Raw genomic sequence first — 16,350 nt, forward strand, 5'->3', positions numbered from 1 at the left:
ACGTACGTAGATGTTCTCGGAACGTGGAACATGGGAATGTGGGTTATGTTCCCACTTCCAGGCTGCTAAGAGGTAAACACAATCAGAAATGCGCAGCGCCATGCCTCTATTAGGTGCAGTACTTTAGGGTTCATCTAACCGAAGTGTGAGTTTGGATACTCGTGGGACGCGCAGGTGCTTCTGCTCGATCAGTCATTTGACCTGATCTGAATTTTCAGAGATTAACGGCGTCTTTTTGACCTGATCTGAATTTTCAAGCTGTGGTGGCACTGGACCCATCGTTGTTTGGATGGAATCATGGAAGCAAAAGCAGAGTAAGCCATAGCCATTGCAGCGGCCGAATATAGGAATCGAACGAGTGTGTATGCATCGATTTACTAAGCAGACATGTATAATTGAACATAACTGAATGCGGTCAGAATTTGATGAGCATTCCCTACAAATATATAACTTCCACTAGTTCAGCTTTGATACACTTTCTTAGCTTTCTTCACCAAGCGATCCAATTCATTTCTTTTAGAAGCCCTAACTCTATGGGCAGACGCCAGTTGACTGTAGGCTCTCAAGCAAGCTACCTTATTTATCTTAGCATCATATTTATCTGCATCACTCAGCAACTTTGATATCACGTCTTCTGGAAACATCTGAAAGAGACAAGATAGCCCATCACACGGGTGCGAGTGATACATGAAATGCACTGCCGAACAAATGAGAATACATTCACAGAAAAAGTACCTTATCAGAATCACCCACTACACTTCTTGATATGATGATCTTAAATGCTGTTGCAAGTTTGAGAGGGTCCCAACTCTCATAGTCAATGCCAGACACCTTCTTAAGGTAGTGACGAATGAGACACAAGTTTTGATACTCTTTCTTCTCAACATCATCACATTTAAACAAGACGCGCGCTGTCGCAACAATCTGCTCATTGACCTGGATACAACGAGCATTGCATCATCACAGAAAGATAAATACAATGGCAATTTTTTCTAGAAAAAATTGCATGAAAAGCTTTGGTCCATGGAAACGAAGGATCTTAGTGAGTACACAAGCTATTGTAAAATTAAACACTAAATGACAGGGAGCTATAAAGAAGTATGGCAATTGGTGAACGCACCATCTCTGGTTCGACATCAAAGCCATAACGACGCAGTAATATTTGTAGTCCTTGACTCATAGGGAGGTGGTCCTCCATAGACAGCTGTGATTTTTCTCCGGGCACCAGTTTGTGCATGAGATGCTTCATGCCCCATTACCTCCATTACAAGTTCATTATGCAGGCAGTTTATTCCCTGAAAAAGTCACAGAAAGATGGCGCTCAAACTTGTTCACGCATTTAAGCAAACAAGGAGCATACTTACCAAGCCTTTTTCAATGATTGATTTTGTTAGAGTACGTCATGAGCCTATTGGGCCTGGGCTGGCGGTATAACCCGCTAGTGTTAGGGTTAATTAGAGATAAGGGTCGCTTGCTTAAGGGTCAAGTAAGCCTTGCTTTGGAGTCCAATAAACCTCTATATAAGGAGAGGAGATGTATCAATCTAATCAAGCAAGAATTAAGAAGGAAATCCCTTCCCTCTTGCTTGGCCGTGGGCAAGACCCCGGCCGGCTTCCGGCCTCCCTCGCAGCCCCAGCCGCCTAGGTTTACTGGACTCCCAAGCAAGGCCCAATAGGCTCATGACGTACTCTAACAGATTTATATTCTGGCTTCCCAACAAGCAATTTCTTCTTAGGGCGGTGCCACTTCATGATCATCATAGTAAGCTTTTCATCAACACCAGTATCAACATTAATGGCACTTGACTTGTCATCAAAGGTTTGAAATTCATTCAGCCAAACAGTGATAAAAAAAAACAAATATGTTCAGGAGCAAAGAGAAGCAATTAATCATATATCTTGCACTGAACCTGTTCTCAACTCGATATTTATGTCTGAATTGTAATGATATATACCTTGTTTAAGGCCTCATTTATCGAACATTTGCAATATAATTAAGCGATAGTATCATGTGTTCTGCGTATTTTAAAAACTGAACGCGGTGGTTTTCTTCAGTAGTAGCACAACGTCAAGGTTCACTATAATCACCCCTAGGTACCAGTTAGCCAGATACTAGATAGAAATTGACGCATACATATACCCCCAGATTCTAGACCGTGCATCAATTCCTTAGAAATCTCCTAGCACTCACTCCAACCATTTAGCAAAACTAGCTTAATTTTGTGCATAATGACATCATGCTACATGCTTTACCAACATAAGTTTTGATCAAGTTAATAATAGTAAACAACTGATGAACAGCTCGCAAGATTGTGTTGATATTCCTCCCTCAATGAAAAAAGAACTTAGTTTGGCGACAAGCAACTGAGGTAATATAAGAATGATAAGGGGAAAAAAGAGTGAGAATAATGAGAAGGGAAGGCAAGAAGGGGCACTCACATCTTCTGCAAGAAAATGCTCAGCAAAGTTTACCCAGATACTCTGGCGACAAGGATAAAACAACAAGAGGAAGCAGGTACATCATCACTAAACGAGTAACGAAAATCGAAGTACCTCGCATTAACCAAGGAACGAAGATCGAAATACCTCTATGGCGTTTGGTACGTAGAGGCCGATTGCATAAAAATTGAAGACTACGAAGCCAGTAGTAGTCTCAAACAGGAGAGAGGTCATCCCATGAGCCTCCAATAAGTCAGCATCTGCGAAACAAAGAAGTCAAGCAAAAACAAGCTGGGATTGCCAAGAAAAGCGTAAATAAACGAAGCGCGAGGCCGGCCCTGGATCCGACGCTAAAGTCCATAGCCTCCGGGTGATCCGTCGCGGTGGTTTGCTCAGAGGAGGAGGATGGCTCACCAAAATCGGCTGTGAGCCCCCACCCAGGTTCGGCGGGAGTCCTGGATCCTCGAGGCATCGCCGATGAAGGGATGCGGAGGAGCAGCAAAGCCCGTGCCTGTGCTCCTCCCTCCTCGGTCCTCTCTGCCTCCGTGGCTAAGGTCGGGGTCACCGGTTGGCGGTTGCGGAGACGCAGATGGTCGAGAGTCGGGACGGAGCTAGGAGAAGCCGCGGGGACCTCCTCGCCTGCTTGGGACGTGAGTCGTCCAGGCTCTAGGCGGATCAGGCTAAGGGACTTTGCTGTTGGGCCGGAGGGTTGGCTTATGTGGTCTGATCAAACAAATCAAATGCCTTCCCTTCTACATTTTTATTATTTTCTGAAAATGATCAAATTAGCTCAAACTACACCACAAACCACGTGCATCGCCGTAGGTAGGCATGGGCAAAACTTTGTGATCCCAGTGCAACGCATGGACACATACCCAAATATGTTATAACATTTAAAGATTTATATTATCCGCTAAAATAAACACAGAGATGACTTCGTTAGGGTATCAGGTCTCGAGAGAAGTAGTCACAACAAAGACAATAGGATGTTCATTTTTGTACTTTGACAGTAATAAGACGATTCCTCGATTTTCTCATTGGATTATGTCTTTAAGGATATGAAGTATTAAGTTGTAGATATAAAGTGAGTTTGAAACACGTTAAATTTGAGGACCATGCATATCTGTTGTCTCATTGTTTAGTCTTGTGCCTATACATGAACATATGTAACATGAGAAGGTATGCCAAGTCGAAATGAGGTGATTAGATATGCTTTGTGGTAAAAGGATTGGCGGATTTCAAATGGGAAATTATTGTTAGCACAAATCAAAGTTTGACTCAAAGTGTGAAGATGAGAGAAAGGAGTATATTAAGTTGGGTTCGAGATACTAAGCGCAGATGAATGGCAAATGACGACTTTGGCGCTGAAGAATCAAATTGTTGTTATATCGTAAGTAAAAAGTGACTCAAACATGTTGAAATGGTTCAAGTCACATGCTCAAGGTGGATTTGCACAAAGGGTTGAAAGAAAGTTGATGGAAACCTTTGCGAAGACATATTATAAAGAATATGCATATGAAGAATAATGCAAGCTCAAGAGCTTGAAATATATTTTATCTTTAATCTTAAGTATAGATATGCCTTTTTATCAAGAGTGATGCAAACGTTGAGTATGTTGACAATTCTCACTATTCAAATTAACCAATCCTAAGTGTTAACTTGCGAGAAACACTTGTCACAACCTTGCATATGGTGGTCTTGGAGCAGCTTGTTTTTTAGTTGGTTTGATTATAACTATTTTAAATTCCGGGTTTGGCCAGGACTTCGGATCAAGTTTGGAAATTACGAGGCAATTTCCAATCAAGGGTTTGTGTTTGGATTTCGTTTTTCTGATCGAAAATTTTCGTCCTGGCCAAAGTTGCTGATCGTGTGCAGAAAAAATGCCCAAACAACTAGTGCTAACTGAGTTGGGAATAACTCATTTAGAAAGCAATGAGGAATGCTTTGGACTTGCTAGTGTATATTGGGAAATCAAAGAAGCACATGTTCGAGTACATCAAGTAGAAGGTATGGGCTTGTATCCAAGGTTGGCAAGAAAAGCTATTGTCCAAAGTCAGGAAGGAAATTTTAATCAAGGTAGTTGCACAAGTCATACCCACATTTGATATGTCGTGCTTTGACTTGACCAAAAGTCTGGTCAAGACATCTTCTTAACCATAATATGATGCTATTGGTGGAGCCAGCAAGATAAGACAAGCAAAATTTATTGGGTCTGTTGGGAGGAACTAATAACAAGATCAATGAGCGGAGGGGATTTGGGATTTTGAGATCCGCATGTTTTTAACGTTTCCATGTTGTGATGTTGATAAGGCAAGCGTGGCGATTCCTTCTGTTCTCAGATACTATACGTGCACAAGTGTTGAGTGGAGGGCGCTTGGGATTTCGATATCTACATGTTTTCGACATGTTTTCTCGAATACGCACATCGTAAGAAGAAGAGTTTAACCATACAAACGACGCACTCTGACGAATGCCCTAGGAGGTCTATTTGACCATCCTAGTATACAAATTCAAATATCGATATTACATAAATGGTACACAACCGAGCCGTGGTTTTTTGCGCACTCCTACTCCGTTATCCGAGAAGAGCACGCCGGTGTAAGAGCGGCTCTTCTACTAGCCCTATTGTTGGTCGCTGAAAACAACTCGTCCAGAGCTGCAACTTGGCCCGATGTCAAGTTCCCTGTGAAGATGACGTCGTATGCTCGCTTGGACACGAATGAAGTTGGTGTCACCTGTGATAGGGTTCCCATCCTTTGCCTGAGGAGTACCTCGCCCCGCTGGGAGGGCGGTATGTGCGCCAGCGGTTGAGCGGCAATCCGTCTGCTCCTGGCAGGCAGGGGCCTTTTGGTTGCCGCATTCTGCCTTGGTGGAGTGTCGATTAAGGGTGGCCGCTTGAGCTGCACCTCCTCGGTAAACCGTGCGAGGCGCCGAGCGGCCTCGCGCGGCGTGGGCGTTGCGTCGATGTCCGCTTGGTCGTCCTTCATCGGCGTAAAAGGGTCGGGTGTAGCTTGGTCGTCCGGATGGTCGTCTTGCGTCGGCGTAGAAGTACCTACCATATGCTTGGCCGGCTCGAACCCAGGTGGCCAGACCTCACCATCCTCCCCTGACGCCTCAACACCCGCGACAACAGGGTTGTCCCATCTGTGGAGGCATGCCCTATACAGGGGGACAATGGAGGCGAGTCCGTCGTGCACTGAGGAGTTGTCGCCGCAGGACGAGTGTCCACCAACTAGCCCTGGGCAAAAAATACCGAGAACCGAACCAAAAATACCAAAACTGATTTTTTCGGTACCCTATTCGGTTCCTAATTCCCAGGAACCGAAATTACCGAGGTAAATTCAGTTCTTTACCTCGGGGAACTGAATTTACAGAATTACCTATCGGTGCAGAAAGTGACCAACAAGTAAATATTTGTAGTTTTGTCGTATATTGTGATTGGAGATGGCCTAGCACTCAATGACACAGGGTTTATACTGGTTTAGGCAACGTGTCCTACGTCTAGTTTGAGTCGATCGGTGACTTTACTCCTGAGCCCAGGTGCTCAAAGTTTACAGTAGGGTTACAAACGAGAAGAAGAAAGATGGAGGGTGCAAGTGGTCCGGTCGGAAGGGCCGAGAATGATGGGAGCCCCGCTATGAGCTAAGTGTTCAAGCATGTGCTTGTGGTTCGAACCTGGTGGTTCTGCGGTTGTGAACTAGTGAACTTGATCGATCTGAATGAATCTGAATGTTGAAAGAGAGCGCATCCCCTTTTATAGATAAAGGGGATGGCTTTACAAGCGAGAGGGAAGGAGTATGTTTGCTGCTAAGTCTTGCTTCCCATGCCAGTGGGTACAAGATGATGGTAGGCGCCCACAACACCGTTGGATGTTAGATGCACGTGGGAGGTTATGTTGTCTTCTTCGGGTATGGCAGACATCGGCGCCTGTCACACTGTTGATACCTGAAGGTTTGCAAAGGGTTTTACCATGTTCGCATGGTACGATAAATGCCGGCGCCCACAACACTGTCGATGCCCAGAGGCATGTGGAGGGCCTTACCGTATGGGAGTTAATGGCGCCCACAATACTGTAGGGGAAAATGTCGGCGCCTACAACACTGCTTAGGCTCTGTTGTGCCAGGGAGGTTGCAGAGTACTATTTCTATAGGTGTACAGAGTTTGGTCCCTAGTATTGTGGTTTGACTTGTGAGCCCTGCCTTACTTTCTCTGTCTGTTTCCTGGTCCTTACCGAGCGGGCGTCTCCGGTCGGTTGGTCCCAGTCGGCTTTGATCGCGCCGGTCAGAGAAGAGCAGTGAGCAGGGGTTTGGCGCATCCCTGGTCGGAGACGCGGGTTGGAGTCGGAAGTAGTGCTTTGGCTAGGCCTTTCGGTCAGAGAGGCCGTCCGGAGGTGGGCTAGAGACCGAAGCGAGCGCTTCGGTCGGAGAGGTGGCCGGAGTCGGAGAAATGGGCATCGTTCCTCCTTGGCCCGATCTTCCGGTCGGTGATTGGATCGCCCCTCTGGCCTGTTGTTTACATACTTGGGCCGACCTATGAGTTGTGCGTTGTCTGCTTGGGCCAAGCCTTTGTTGGGAAGCCGATCCACGAGGGACCCCGGGTTTATGAATCCGACATTACCTGAAATGTGTTGAGTTTGAGTGTTATTATATTATTGAGTGTACTATTATAGACTATTATCTTATGTATTTGTGGTACTCACTCTTATACTCTTTGTGGACTTTTATATGTATATTTATTTTGCACTATTATTCTCTATGAAATCATATCAAAATTAGCTTTTAGACCTGCTATTATATGTCTCTATGATCAATTCGGTACTGTTCGGTAAATACCGAAACCGAACCGAAAGTACCGAAACCGAATTTCCTCGGTACCGATTTTTGGAAGGAACCGATCAGTACCTATTTTCCAAGGAACCGAATTTTTGTGGGAACCGAAGTACCAAACCGATCGGTTTGGTATTACTGAATGCCAAGGCTGACCACCAACGAAGCTTGAACCTCCTGAGAGACGGTTGCCGTAGCCTGCAAACAGCCAGGCGCTGGTGTGACCACTTGTCGGCTCACGACGAGCGAGGCGGCAAGCTCATCTAGCATCAGATCAACCGAGGCGACCCAATCAGGAGGCCCTATGCCCTCGCACAACGCCTCCACCAGCGGATCTGGCTCGAGGAAACAGCGTGCGGTAGTTGAAGCAGTGGCGTCGTCAGCGTAGCCGGTAGGCGCGCCCATGCTGATGTCCGGCGCCGGCTCACCCAGCGTCGCTGGTATGCAAGTTTTCGACATTGCCATGCTAGTTAGGCAAATGTGGTGGTTCTTTCTGTTCTCAGATACTCTATGTGCATGCATATGTGCTTGATGCTAAGTATTTTCCAGGCAAAACCATCTTGAAGGCAACAGCAAAAGGAGGTATTTCTCATATATGGCGCGTGTGGGGGCATGGCCCCCGGTATCCACAAGACAAGACATGGGCTGCACCATCAGAGGTGGTCCAGCCCACAAGATCAATGTGTGCACGGCGCTGCTCGACGTGCACCGTAAGCTATTGTATAGTACCAAATAGGCTACTTTACTGGTAACCATACCCCTCCAGAGTATATAAGGAGAGGTAGGGGTCCCCTAGTGGATAAGATCTATCTACATACATCTCAATATAATATACCAAAGACATAAGATGTAGGGTATTACATCGATCAGACGGCCCGAACTTGTCTAAATCGCTGTCTCTGCGCCTTGTGTCACCATCCGGTTCCTGATTACGCGCACCCCCACCAACAAATCTACCATCGTGGGATACCCCTCGGTGGACTGTTAATGATATTCTGTCGACAGTTGACGCGCCAGGTAGGGATGTGTGCTTGATCCATGGTGAGCCAGATGGACCTCAAATCAACAGCGCGTTCTCGTCATCAATCTTGTGGAGATCCAAGCTGGTCCACTACGATGATTCATCACTGGCTACATCAGCCCCCGCGACAGCAGATCTGATCTCGGAACCACCTCCGAGGTCGTCTTTACCAGCAACTCACCGCCCGCCAGGTGACAACGCCAACCAGATAACACCATATGTCGCCGACCAGACTTTCTATCTAAAGCTAAGTCACGCTTTAATATTCTTTTAAATATTCTCCAATCTTCGTTAATCGTCATAATATTTCTTTGAGTTGTTTTCTCCATATTTGCTCTTCAAATGATTTTTCGAACCCTCGAACAGTCATGTTGATGCTCGGACGCCTCTAGAGACGGCCCTGTCTCTGGCTTCTCCCTACTCGTGCACGAGCGTCTGCCCTCTGCATTATGGGTGGTCGGCAGTGACTCCTTAGCGACGCCTGTTCCTCCTACACGTGCACGGGCTCCGCGCTTGACGTTATGGACTATGGGCTAGCTAGGGCTGGAGACTCAGCTACACACTAACTGGTCAGGCGGTTTATATTAAATATAAATACATCTTCACACCAACTAATCACCGAGCTACTTACGCTATTTTATCACCATTGCTGATTTTTCTCCAGAGTTTATTTATTTTTACATCATGTACTACCCATTCTACATGTTTGCATTGCAGGATCATCGTCCAGGTGATCGGACCACCTGGTGCTCGGACTTCTCCACCAATCAATTGGTCGGACCGCTTGGTTTATGGACTCCGTCGCCGACCAGTTGATCAGACTGTTCGCCGGTCGTTTCTACTCAATGCTCACTTCGCCGCCGACCTGTCGACCAGACTGTTCGTCGCTCATGCTTCATCACTAGCTACGCCGGTTACTCCTCGGCGCACGAATACTTCATGCTCGAGGATTAAGTGGGCACACTTCACCGCATGGGCGTCGTCAGCTACGTCAGTGATCGGACCTCGCCGCATACGCCGAGGACTCCTCGGTGCTTGGACATTGCCAGCTTCACCAGGAACTCCTCGGTGCTCGGACATCGCTGCCTACGCTGGGGACTCCTCGGTGCTCGGTCATCACTGGCGACGCTGGGGACTCCTCACTCCTCGGTGCTTGGTCATCGCCGAGGACTCTTCGCTCCTCGGTGCTCGAACATTGCCCACGACGCCGGGGACTCATCACTCCTCGATGCTCGAACATCGCCAGCGACGCTGAGGACTCCTCGCTCCTCGATGCTTGGTCATCACCAGCGACGCCGAGGACTCCTCGCACCTCGGTGCTCGGTCATCGCCAGTGACGCCGGGGACTCCTCGCTCCTTGGTGCTCGGTCATTGCCAGCCACGCCGGGGATTCCTCGCTCCTCGGTGCTCGGTCATCGCCAGCGACGCCGGGGACTCCTCGCTCCTCGGTGCTCGGTCATCGCCAACGACGCAGGGGACTCCTCGCTCCTCGGTGCTCGGTCATCACCAGTGACGCCAGAGACTCCTCGCTCCTCGGTGCTCGGTTGTCGCTAGCGACGCCGAGGACTCCTCCCTCCTCGGTGCTCGATCATCGCTAGCGACACCGGGGACTCCTCGCTCCTTGGTGCTCGGTCATCGCCAGCGACGCCGGGGACTACTCGCTCCTCGGTGCTCGGTCATCGCCAGCGACGCTGGGGACTCCTCACTCCTCGGTGCTCGGACATCGCTAGCGACGCCGGGGACTCCTCGCTCCTCGGTGCTCGGTCATTGCCAGCGACGCTGAGGACTGCTCGCTCCTCGGTGCTCGATCATCGTCAGCGACGCCGGGGACTCCTCGCTCCTTGATGCTCGGTCATCGCCAGCGACACCGGGGACTCCTCGCTCCTCGGTGCTCGGTCATCGCCAGCGATGTCGGGGACTCCTCGCTCCTCGATGCTCGGACATCACCAGCGACGCCGAGGACTCCTCGCTCCTCGGTGCTCGAACATCGCCAGTGACGTCGGGACTCCTCGCTCCTCAGTGCTCGGTCGTCGCCAGCGACGCCGGGGACTCCTCGCTCCTCGGCGCTCGGTCATCGCCAGCGACGCCGGGGACTCCTCGGTGCTCCCTTGCTGCTCGGATCTTGCTACATCTCATCGGTGTGCTACCAAGCTGCTCTATGCTGTTCGGATCAGGGTGCTGATCTTGGGCAGCACGTCTGGGGTCTTGATACACACATGTCGGACGACGTCAGCAAGCTTTCAGACTTCTTTTTCTTTGACCCTGCTACAAGATTCATTCTTCATCTTCCAGCAGGCTCGGGGACTAAGTGGGCACACTTCACCTTGCAGTGAATGTGCTTGTTCTCATCTCGAGGCTATGCCCGGGGACTGGTTGCCTGCTCGGCTGGTCTTCTACTTTCTGACCCTGGCACCACGTGACTACATCACCTACTGTCAGGCTTGGGGACTAGCTGTGGGGGTATGGCCCCCGGTATCCACAAGACAAGACATGGGCCGCACCATCGAAGGTGGCCCAGCCCACAAGATCAATATGTGCACGGCGCTGCTCGGCATGCACCGCAAGCTATTGTATAGTACCAAATATGCTACTTTACTTGTAAACCTACCCCTCCAGAGTATATAAGGAGAGGTAGGGGTCTCCTAGTGGATAAGATCTATCTATATACATCTCAATACAATACACTAAAGACACAGGACGTAGGGTATTACGTCGATCAGACGGCCTGAACCTGTCTAAATCGTTATCTCTGCACCTTGTGTCACCATCCGGTTCCTGATTACGCGTACCCCCACCGATAAATCTACCATGACGGGATACCCCTCGGTGAACTCTGTCGACAGCACGGTATACTTTAGGGCCTGTTAAATGATTGTCTAATTTGTATTAAGATTGATCAACAAGAATAGTTCTTGGCCTCATTCCCAACTCGCCCTAGAGGGGCTCAAATTTTAAAAGATGGAATTATCTCGAGGATAGGTGATGGGTTTCAGTTAACATGTGGAGTGATTCGTAGATTCCGAATAATAACACGGCAATGGGGTTTCAATTAACATTTCGAGTGAACAGTGGAATAGCATGTGATGAGTTGTCGCACCTCAGGTGGGTCCCCACTTCAAAAGGGTGGTTGGATCACTACTGCAAAAGGGAATAGCATGCAACGAATTATCACACCTCCGGATGGGTCACTACTTCAAAAGGTCGCAGACCTAATAATTCCAATTACTGATATGTGGGATCAGCAATTGGTCAACAATTATTTTTATTTAATTGCACTAACTCGAGACCTCTTACTCTGGTATCATATTGAATTGTATGCACCAACCATTTCAATCGAAAAAGATTAAGTTGAAACAGAAGACTGACAATTTCCTTTATATTTCAACAAGTCTATGCCGTAGGAATCAGGATCCAGGATCAAGTTGATGGCACCAATTGTCAGAAGCAGATGTTGTAAATGTGGCTACTGCATTGGGGAATACCACCTTTGGTAGATCAGTTCTCAGAGATTAAAACAAAAATGATGTACAATTTATGTTTGATTTCCCATTGCCACGGCTAGTAAGAAGCTATGGGCTTGAGTTGTACAAACGGTCCCTTGTTTTTGGTACTAGTGTCCAGGGATTTACCTGGAATAATCCTGTACAGGTTTTGATGGAATTTGTTTTTTTAAGTGTTCTTCCATTGCAATGCACAGTACTCAGTAGTCTCGCTAGAGGATGTACAAATGAATGTATGTATCCCTGTAGAAAACTTATTGCTCAACGTGTGACCCCGCATCGTCGAGCTCATCCTCTACACGGATCCCCTTGTTCTTGAGGAATTTAGAGTACCAGCGAGCAGATAGCCTTGCTTGCCTTGGTAGCGCCTTGTCCTCGAAATCAACACGGTACAGGCCGTATTGCGACCTGAACCCTGTCAGGTACTCGAAGACGTCCAGGAAGGACCACACGAAGTAGCCTTTCACATTGGCCCCATTCCTGCACGTCAACACAGGATGAGGAATAAATCTCTGTGAAAAATAGTTCTTCCTGAAAAAAATTGTATCTGAACAATATTAGTGAAAAGTTGTCGACTGACTGATACACATTGCTGAGTTCTGCTATTGTGCCTTTTTTACCTGTCCTTGGAAAGCTGCTAATCAAGTTATAATTTTGGTACGTTTCTAGGAACCATAAAACCCTCTTTGTGATCTGATATCTCTCACCTTAGAGCAGTCAATGTGCTGCTTATGTGGTTCTTCATGTAATCAACCCTGTCAGTATCATGGAGGCTACCGTTTGTGGTTGCATGACCTGAAGAGAGAAAGGAGAGGGAAGAAAGTATAAATCGAATGCTATCTCTGATCATAAATATTGATGTTTTGAACAAGATGTGATCAAATTTTTTAAAACTTGACTGTCAATAACTTTTGACATACTAGATTGAAAACATAAAAATCATAATAAATAACATAGATCTGTCTTAAAAGGCACTTTCATAGTTTTATAACTTTGTTATATTATAAATATATTTTAAAATAGATGATGGTGGTCAAAGTGGCCATTGAAGATCATGAAAAGTAAGAAAACATAAAGTACTTTTTACCAGACAAAGTATATGTGTTCCAGAAAGAGAGGTATATAGAACGCATTGATGTCTGAATAGTCATTTTTTGTTTTCAGAAACAGATATCTGCATAGTCATTTAGAGGTACTTCTTAGACTATCTAAACTAGAATTTTGAGGCCTGCAGCTGGGAAATAGACTTTCCTGTCTCTTGGATATAAATGGGAAGGTTCCCATAGGCTTCACTCAGGTATTCTACCAAAAGTTGCAATCCTCTGGGATCAGCCGGAATAGATGTTGGGGCTTGCTGCAGTAAAATGAAAAGGCTGTATCTGTCACAGCATTGAAAAAGTTCCAAATATTACTCACTCAAATAAGAGGACCGTTCAGTGTGTTTTTATCTAACTTCCCATGTTAGACAGGAATTCCTAGTTGCACAGCATAATGTCTGAAAAGTCTCAAGTCATCAGCATTTCTGAAAAATTGTCGATGAAAAACCTTACCTGACCTATTGGCGGATCCGTTCTCGAACCTGCTTCAAATAATCTTTTTGTTAGATGCAGCATTTAGCTTGTAGGTTTCATAACATTTGCGAATATGTTTCAGAAGCATCAGCAAATTATTTGGTCCATGTGACACCATGTTGAATTTTCGTAGGCCATTGTGTATGTGACACTAGATAAATGAATCAAAAGTCCCAGGGATGTATCTAAAGAATTGCAAGCGATAAAAGGATAATCCTGTATCGAGTGACAAATTGTTTTACCTCTATAGTCAGCAGCAGCGTCCAGTACGAAGTCACGGATGCCTTTTTCTAAAGGGTGGTCATTCACATACAAAGATAAATAGTGGTTTATTCCAATGAAATCTAGAGTGCCACGAATGGCTTCAGATTGAACTTCTCTGAATGACGGAAGGCGAGAACCAACATTCTTCTTCATTACACTTGGATAATCTCCAAACAGCAATGGTTCTAGTATCCTACAATCGATACATATTGTTTTCGATTATCTCTGTAAATGTTCCACATTTGTGATGCAACAAGAGTTAAAAAGATACCAGCCGCAATAGAAGTCCAGAAATCTTTGAGATGCTTCTAAATCGGCAGTGGAGTTTGTTAGTGGGTATGGCCACATTGTATATATATTTATGCCAACAACTCCTTTTTGTACAGCCTACAAGTCAGTCATTTATGCTTGCGTAAATATATGACTGATATAAACATTTTAAGAAACCAAAGGGAATGTTGTTGGTGTAGTTAGAAGAGAAACTGATGCCTTGGCTCATGAGCAAAACGTGTTCAAATGTAAGATTTATTATAAGGATCAATTTCAGATGTCACGATATAAGATTCTGATTTTACAAGTATGTGGGTGGGTGTGTTTGTACACTATGTGCATTTCTTCTTCTAATGCAATGATGCTCAGCTCTCCTGCGTGTTCGAGAAAAGAGAAACAATACAAGACTAATGTTAAGACACCTGTGATGTTTTCAGGTACAAGATTGCTCACTTGGTATTTTTCTCTGTACAGTCTGGTAGCTGATGCATGTGCCAGTAGCATGTTATGAGCTGCTATATATGGTTCCACACTTGAGTTGCCCACTGTACATTTTTTTGTTCCAAATCCAAACGGATCAGAACATCTTCCCGGTGCAATTTGTCCAATATCATAGGACCCAAGTGCAGCCACATTGGCTTCATCCAGAGTGGTCCAGTGTGAAACCCTGTCACCAAATTCCCTGAAGCACACATCTGCATATACCGTGAAATCCTCCCTGCGTTTTGTGGTAGCATGGATGATCAAGATGAGTTCATTTTGGGAAAAATATCATTCACTAACAGCAAAAATTACTGGATCTTACACAATCTTTGGGCTTAACCATCCACCATACTCGTCTTCCAGGATCTGAGGGAGATCCAGCTGGTAAATCATAAGATGGACTTGGACACCTGAAGAACCCAATAGTTATTGATATTCCTTATGTTCATACAATTACCAGATATAAATACCATTCAAAATTTATTTGCAATAGGCATACCGTGTCTAGCTAGCTCGTCTATGAGATTGTTATAGTACTCTAACCCTTTTGGATTAATAGCACCTCTTCCATCTGTGTATTTAATTTAAGAAAGTTTAATCGAAGATCCTAGAAATGTGTTGATTTGTACATGATAAAGTTTCTGCACAAAAAATGGTTATACTTGGTATAAGCCTGGACCAGGAGATAGAGAATCTATATGCCTCCAGGTTACTGTCAATTATGAGCTTAACATCGTCCTGAAACATTAGATGGTTAAGGTCAAAGCAAGAAACAAATCAAGAATGCTCCTTTCCGTATGCTGAAACAATCAGCATGCAGATTTGGATCAGTAGTAACAGTACTTCAATGCAACAAATTATATGTTTAGATTAAGGACAGTAATTTTTATATTTAACGCCAGAGTTTTCAATAAAAATATTTAAAGATCAGACAAAAGGTTAGTTGATAGCATAGTAAAAGAAACCAGCAGCTTGATAGCAGCCAGAGTTTTTCACCTTGTACTTGTTGTACCCGTCGGCGGCTATATCACCATTGCTTTTGTCCGGCATGCTCCCTGTTATCAAGGATGAAAAAAAGTGGCAGTAATCCTCCAGTCAGGCACTCAGGCTGCACAGTAACTAAAGTCTAAATCAATGCATTATTAAGCATGAATCACTGTCACTAATATCCAGTTTTAGTTTTTTCATCAGTGCCAGAAATCCAACCGACGAGTGACGTGCGAACCTGCGTGAGTGAAGGTATCCCAGATGCTTGGGCTCCTACCATCCTCAGCAACGGCACCCTCATACTGCAGCAGCAATTCATTTCAAAGTAACTAAAAAAAATTAGTCGCCTATGATTAGCACGCAAGAAAGCCCCATGAATCCATGCACGGGAGTCCCGGACGGGGTCATCCGTTACCTGATAAGCCGAGGTAGCGGATCCGAAGACGAAATCTTCAGGGAAGTCGCTCCTTGTGAAGCCGAGAACGGGAGCCGCGCCCTGGACGCAGACCAACAGCAGGAGAGAGATGACGTCAAAGGCGGCAGCCATGTCTATCCTGAAAGCTCTCTGCCAATTCGTCAGTTCGACTGGTCCAAATGGCAGGACGAACAGGCCAACGCCTGTCTTCAGTCTTCTAAGAAATTTCGAGAATTGACGTGTGTGGTTCGTAGGTATGCGGTGCGCTAGTGAAGTGCTTCTCACTATCCCAGCGGATAATGCAATATATACTCTCTCCCTCCATCCATCCAAAATGAATACAACTATATAATTTATTTATAGAAGCTAAACTAGCTTAAATTCAACCAAATTTATAGTAAATAAATTAAGGTTTATAGCTCCAACAAAATTTACTATAAACACGTATTTCATAATTAATTTAATAATACTTATTTTTTACAATAAATTTTAATATTTTATAATTTACATATATATGTATTTATATCCTAGAATCTTAGGATGCTGCCCCGTTTGTATCCATTTAGATTCTTGAA

The 16,350-nt window shown here is 45.6% G+C and overlaps 2 protein-coding genes across 2 annotated transcripts; both read right to left on the minus strand.

Moving 5' to 3' along the window:
• Positions 1-362: 362 nt before the first annotated feature.
• On the minus strand, positions 363-3,087 carry LOC136459296 (uncharacterized). Its single transcript, XM_066459169.1, has 6 exons — positions 2,853-3,087; positions 2,586-2,698; positions 2,439-2,480; positions 1,121-1,295; positions 736-936; positions 363-644 (listed from the first exon to the last, which is right to left on the minus strand). Exons 1-4 carry the CDS (start codon positions 2,908-2,910, stop codon positions 1,137-1,139), a joined length of 372 nt encoding a protein of 123 aa, XP_066315266.1. The 5' UTR covers positions 2,911-3,087; the 3' UTR covers positions 363-644; positions 736-936; positions 1,121-1,136.
• An 8,649-nt stretch (positions 3,088-11,736) lies between these two features.
• On the minus strand, positions 11,737-15,996 carry LOC136456726 (beta-glucosidase 5-like). The gene is made up of 13 exons (XM_066456670.1): positions 15,776-15,996; positions 15,599-15,662; positions 15,370-15,428; positions 15,036-15,111; positions 14,873-14,944; positions 14,696-14,783; positions 14,344-14,608; positions 13,892-14,007; positions 13,599-13,813; positions 13,336-13,364; positions 13,036-13,139; positions 12,493-12,579; positions 11,737-12,265 (listed from the first exon to the last, which is right to left on the minus strand). The coding sequence occupies exons 1-13, from the start codon at positions 15,905-15,907 to the stop codon at positions 12,040-12,042; spliced, it is 1,533 nt and encodes a 510-aa protein (XP_066312767.1). The 5' UTR covers positions 15,908-15,996; the 3' UTR covers positions 11,737-12,039.
• Between the last annotated feature and the right edge of the window lie 354 nt (positions 15,997-16,350).

This window comes from Miscanthus floridulus, chromosome 6 (assembly GCF_019320115.1).
Source record: "Miscanthus floridulus cultivar M001 chromosome 6, ASM1932011v1, whole genome shotgun sequence".
Classification (NCBI taxonomy): domain Eukaryota; kingdom Viridiplantae; phylum Streptophyta; class Magnoliopsida; order Poales; family Poaceae; genus Miscanthus; species Miscanthus floridulus.

Bases quoted from the DNA above. Each gene is read 5' to 3' on its own strand.
- LOC136456726 (XM_066456670.1), bottom strand. From the start codon at position 15,907: ATGGCTGCCGCCTTTGACGTCATCTCTCTCCTGCTGTTGGTCTGCGTC. The intron at 15,663-15,775 runs GTAACGGATGAC...TTGCTGCTGCAG, and splicing joins CCGCTACCTCGGCTTATCAG to TATGAGGGTGCCGTTGCTGA. The intron at 14,008-14,343 runs GTGAGCAATCTT...ACTGACTTGTAG, and splicing joins TGTACAGAGAAAAATACCAA to GCTGTACAAAAAGGAGTTGT.
- LOC136459296 (XM_066459169.1), bottom strand. From the start codon at position 2,910: ATGCCTCGAGGATCCAGGACTCCCGCCGAACCTGGGTGGGGGCTCACA. The intron at 2,699-2,852 runs GTGAGCCATCCT...TTTGTTTCGCAG, and splicing joins GGGGCTCACAGCCGATTTTG to ATGCTGACTTATTGGAGGCT. The intron at 1,296-2,438 runs GTGAGTGCCCCT...TGACTTTTTCAG, and splicing joins AGCATTTTCTTGCAGAAGAT to GGAATAAACTGCCTGCATAA.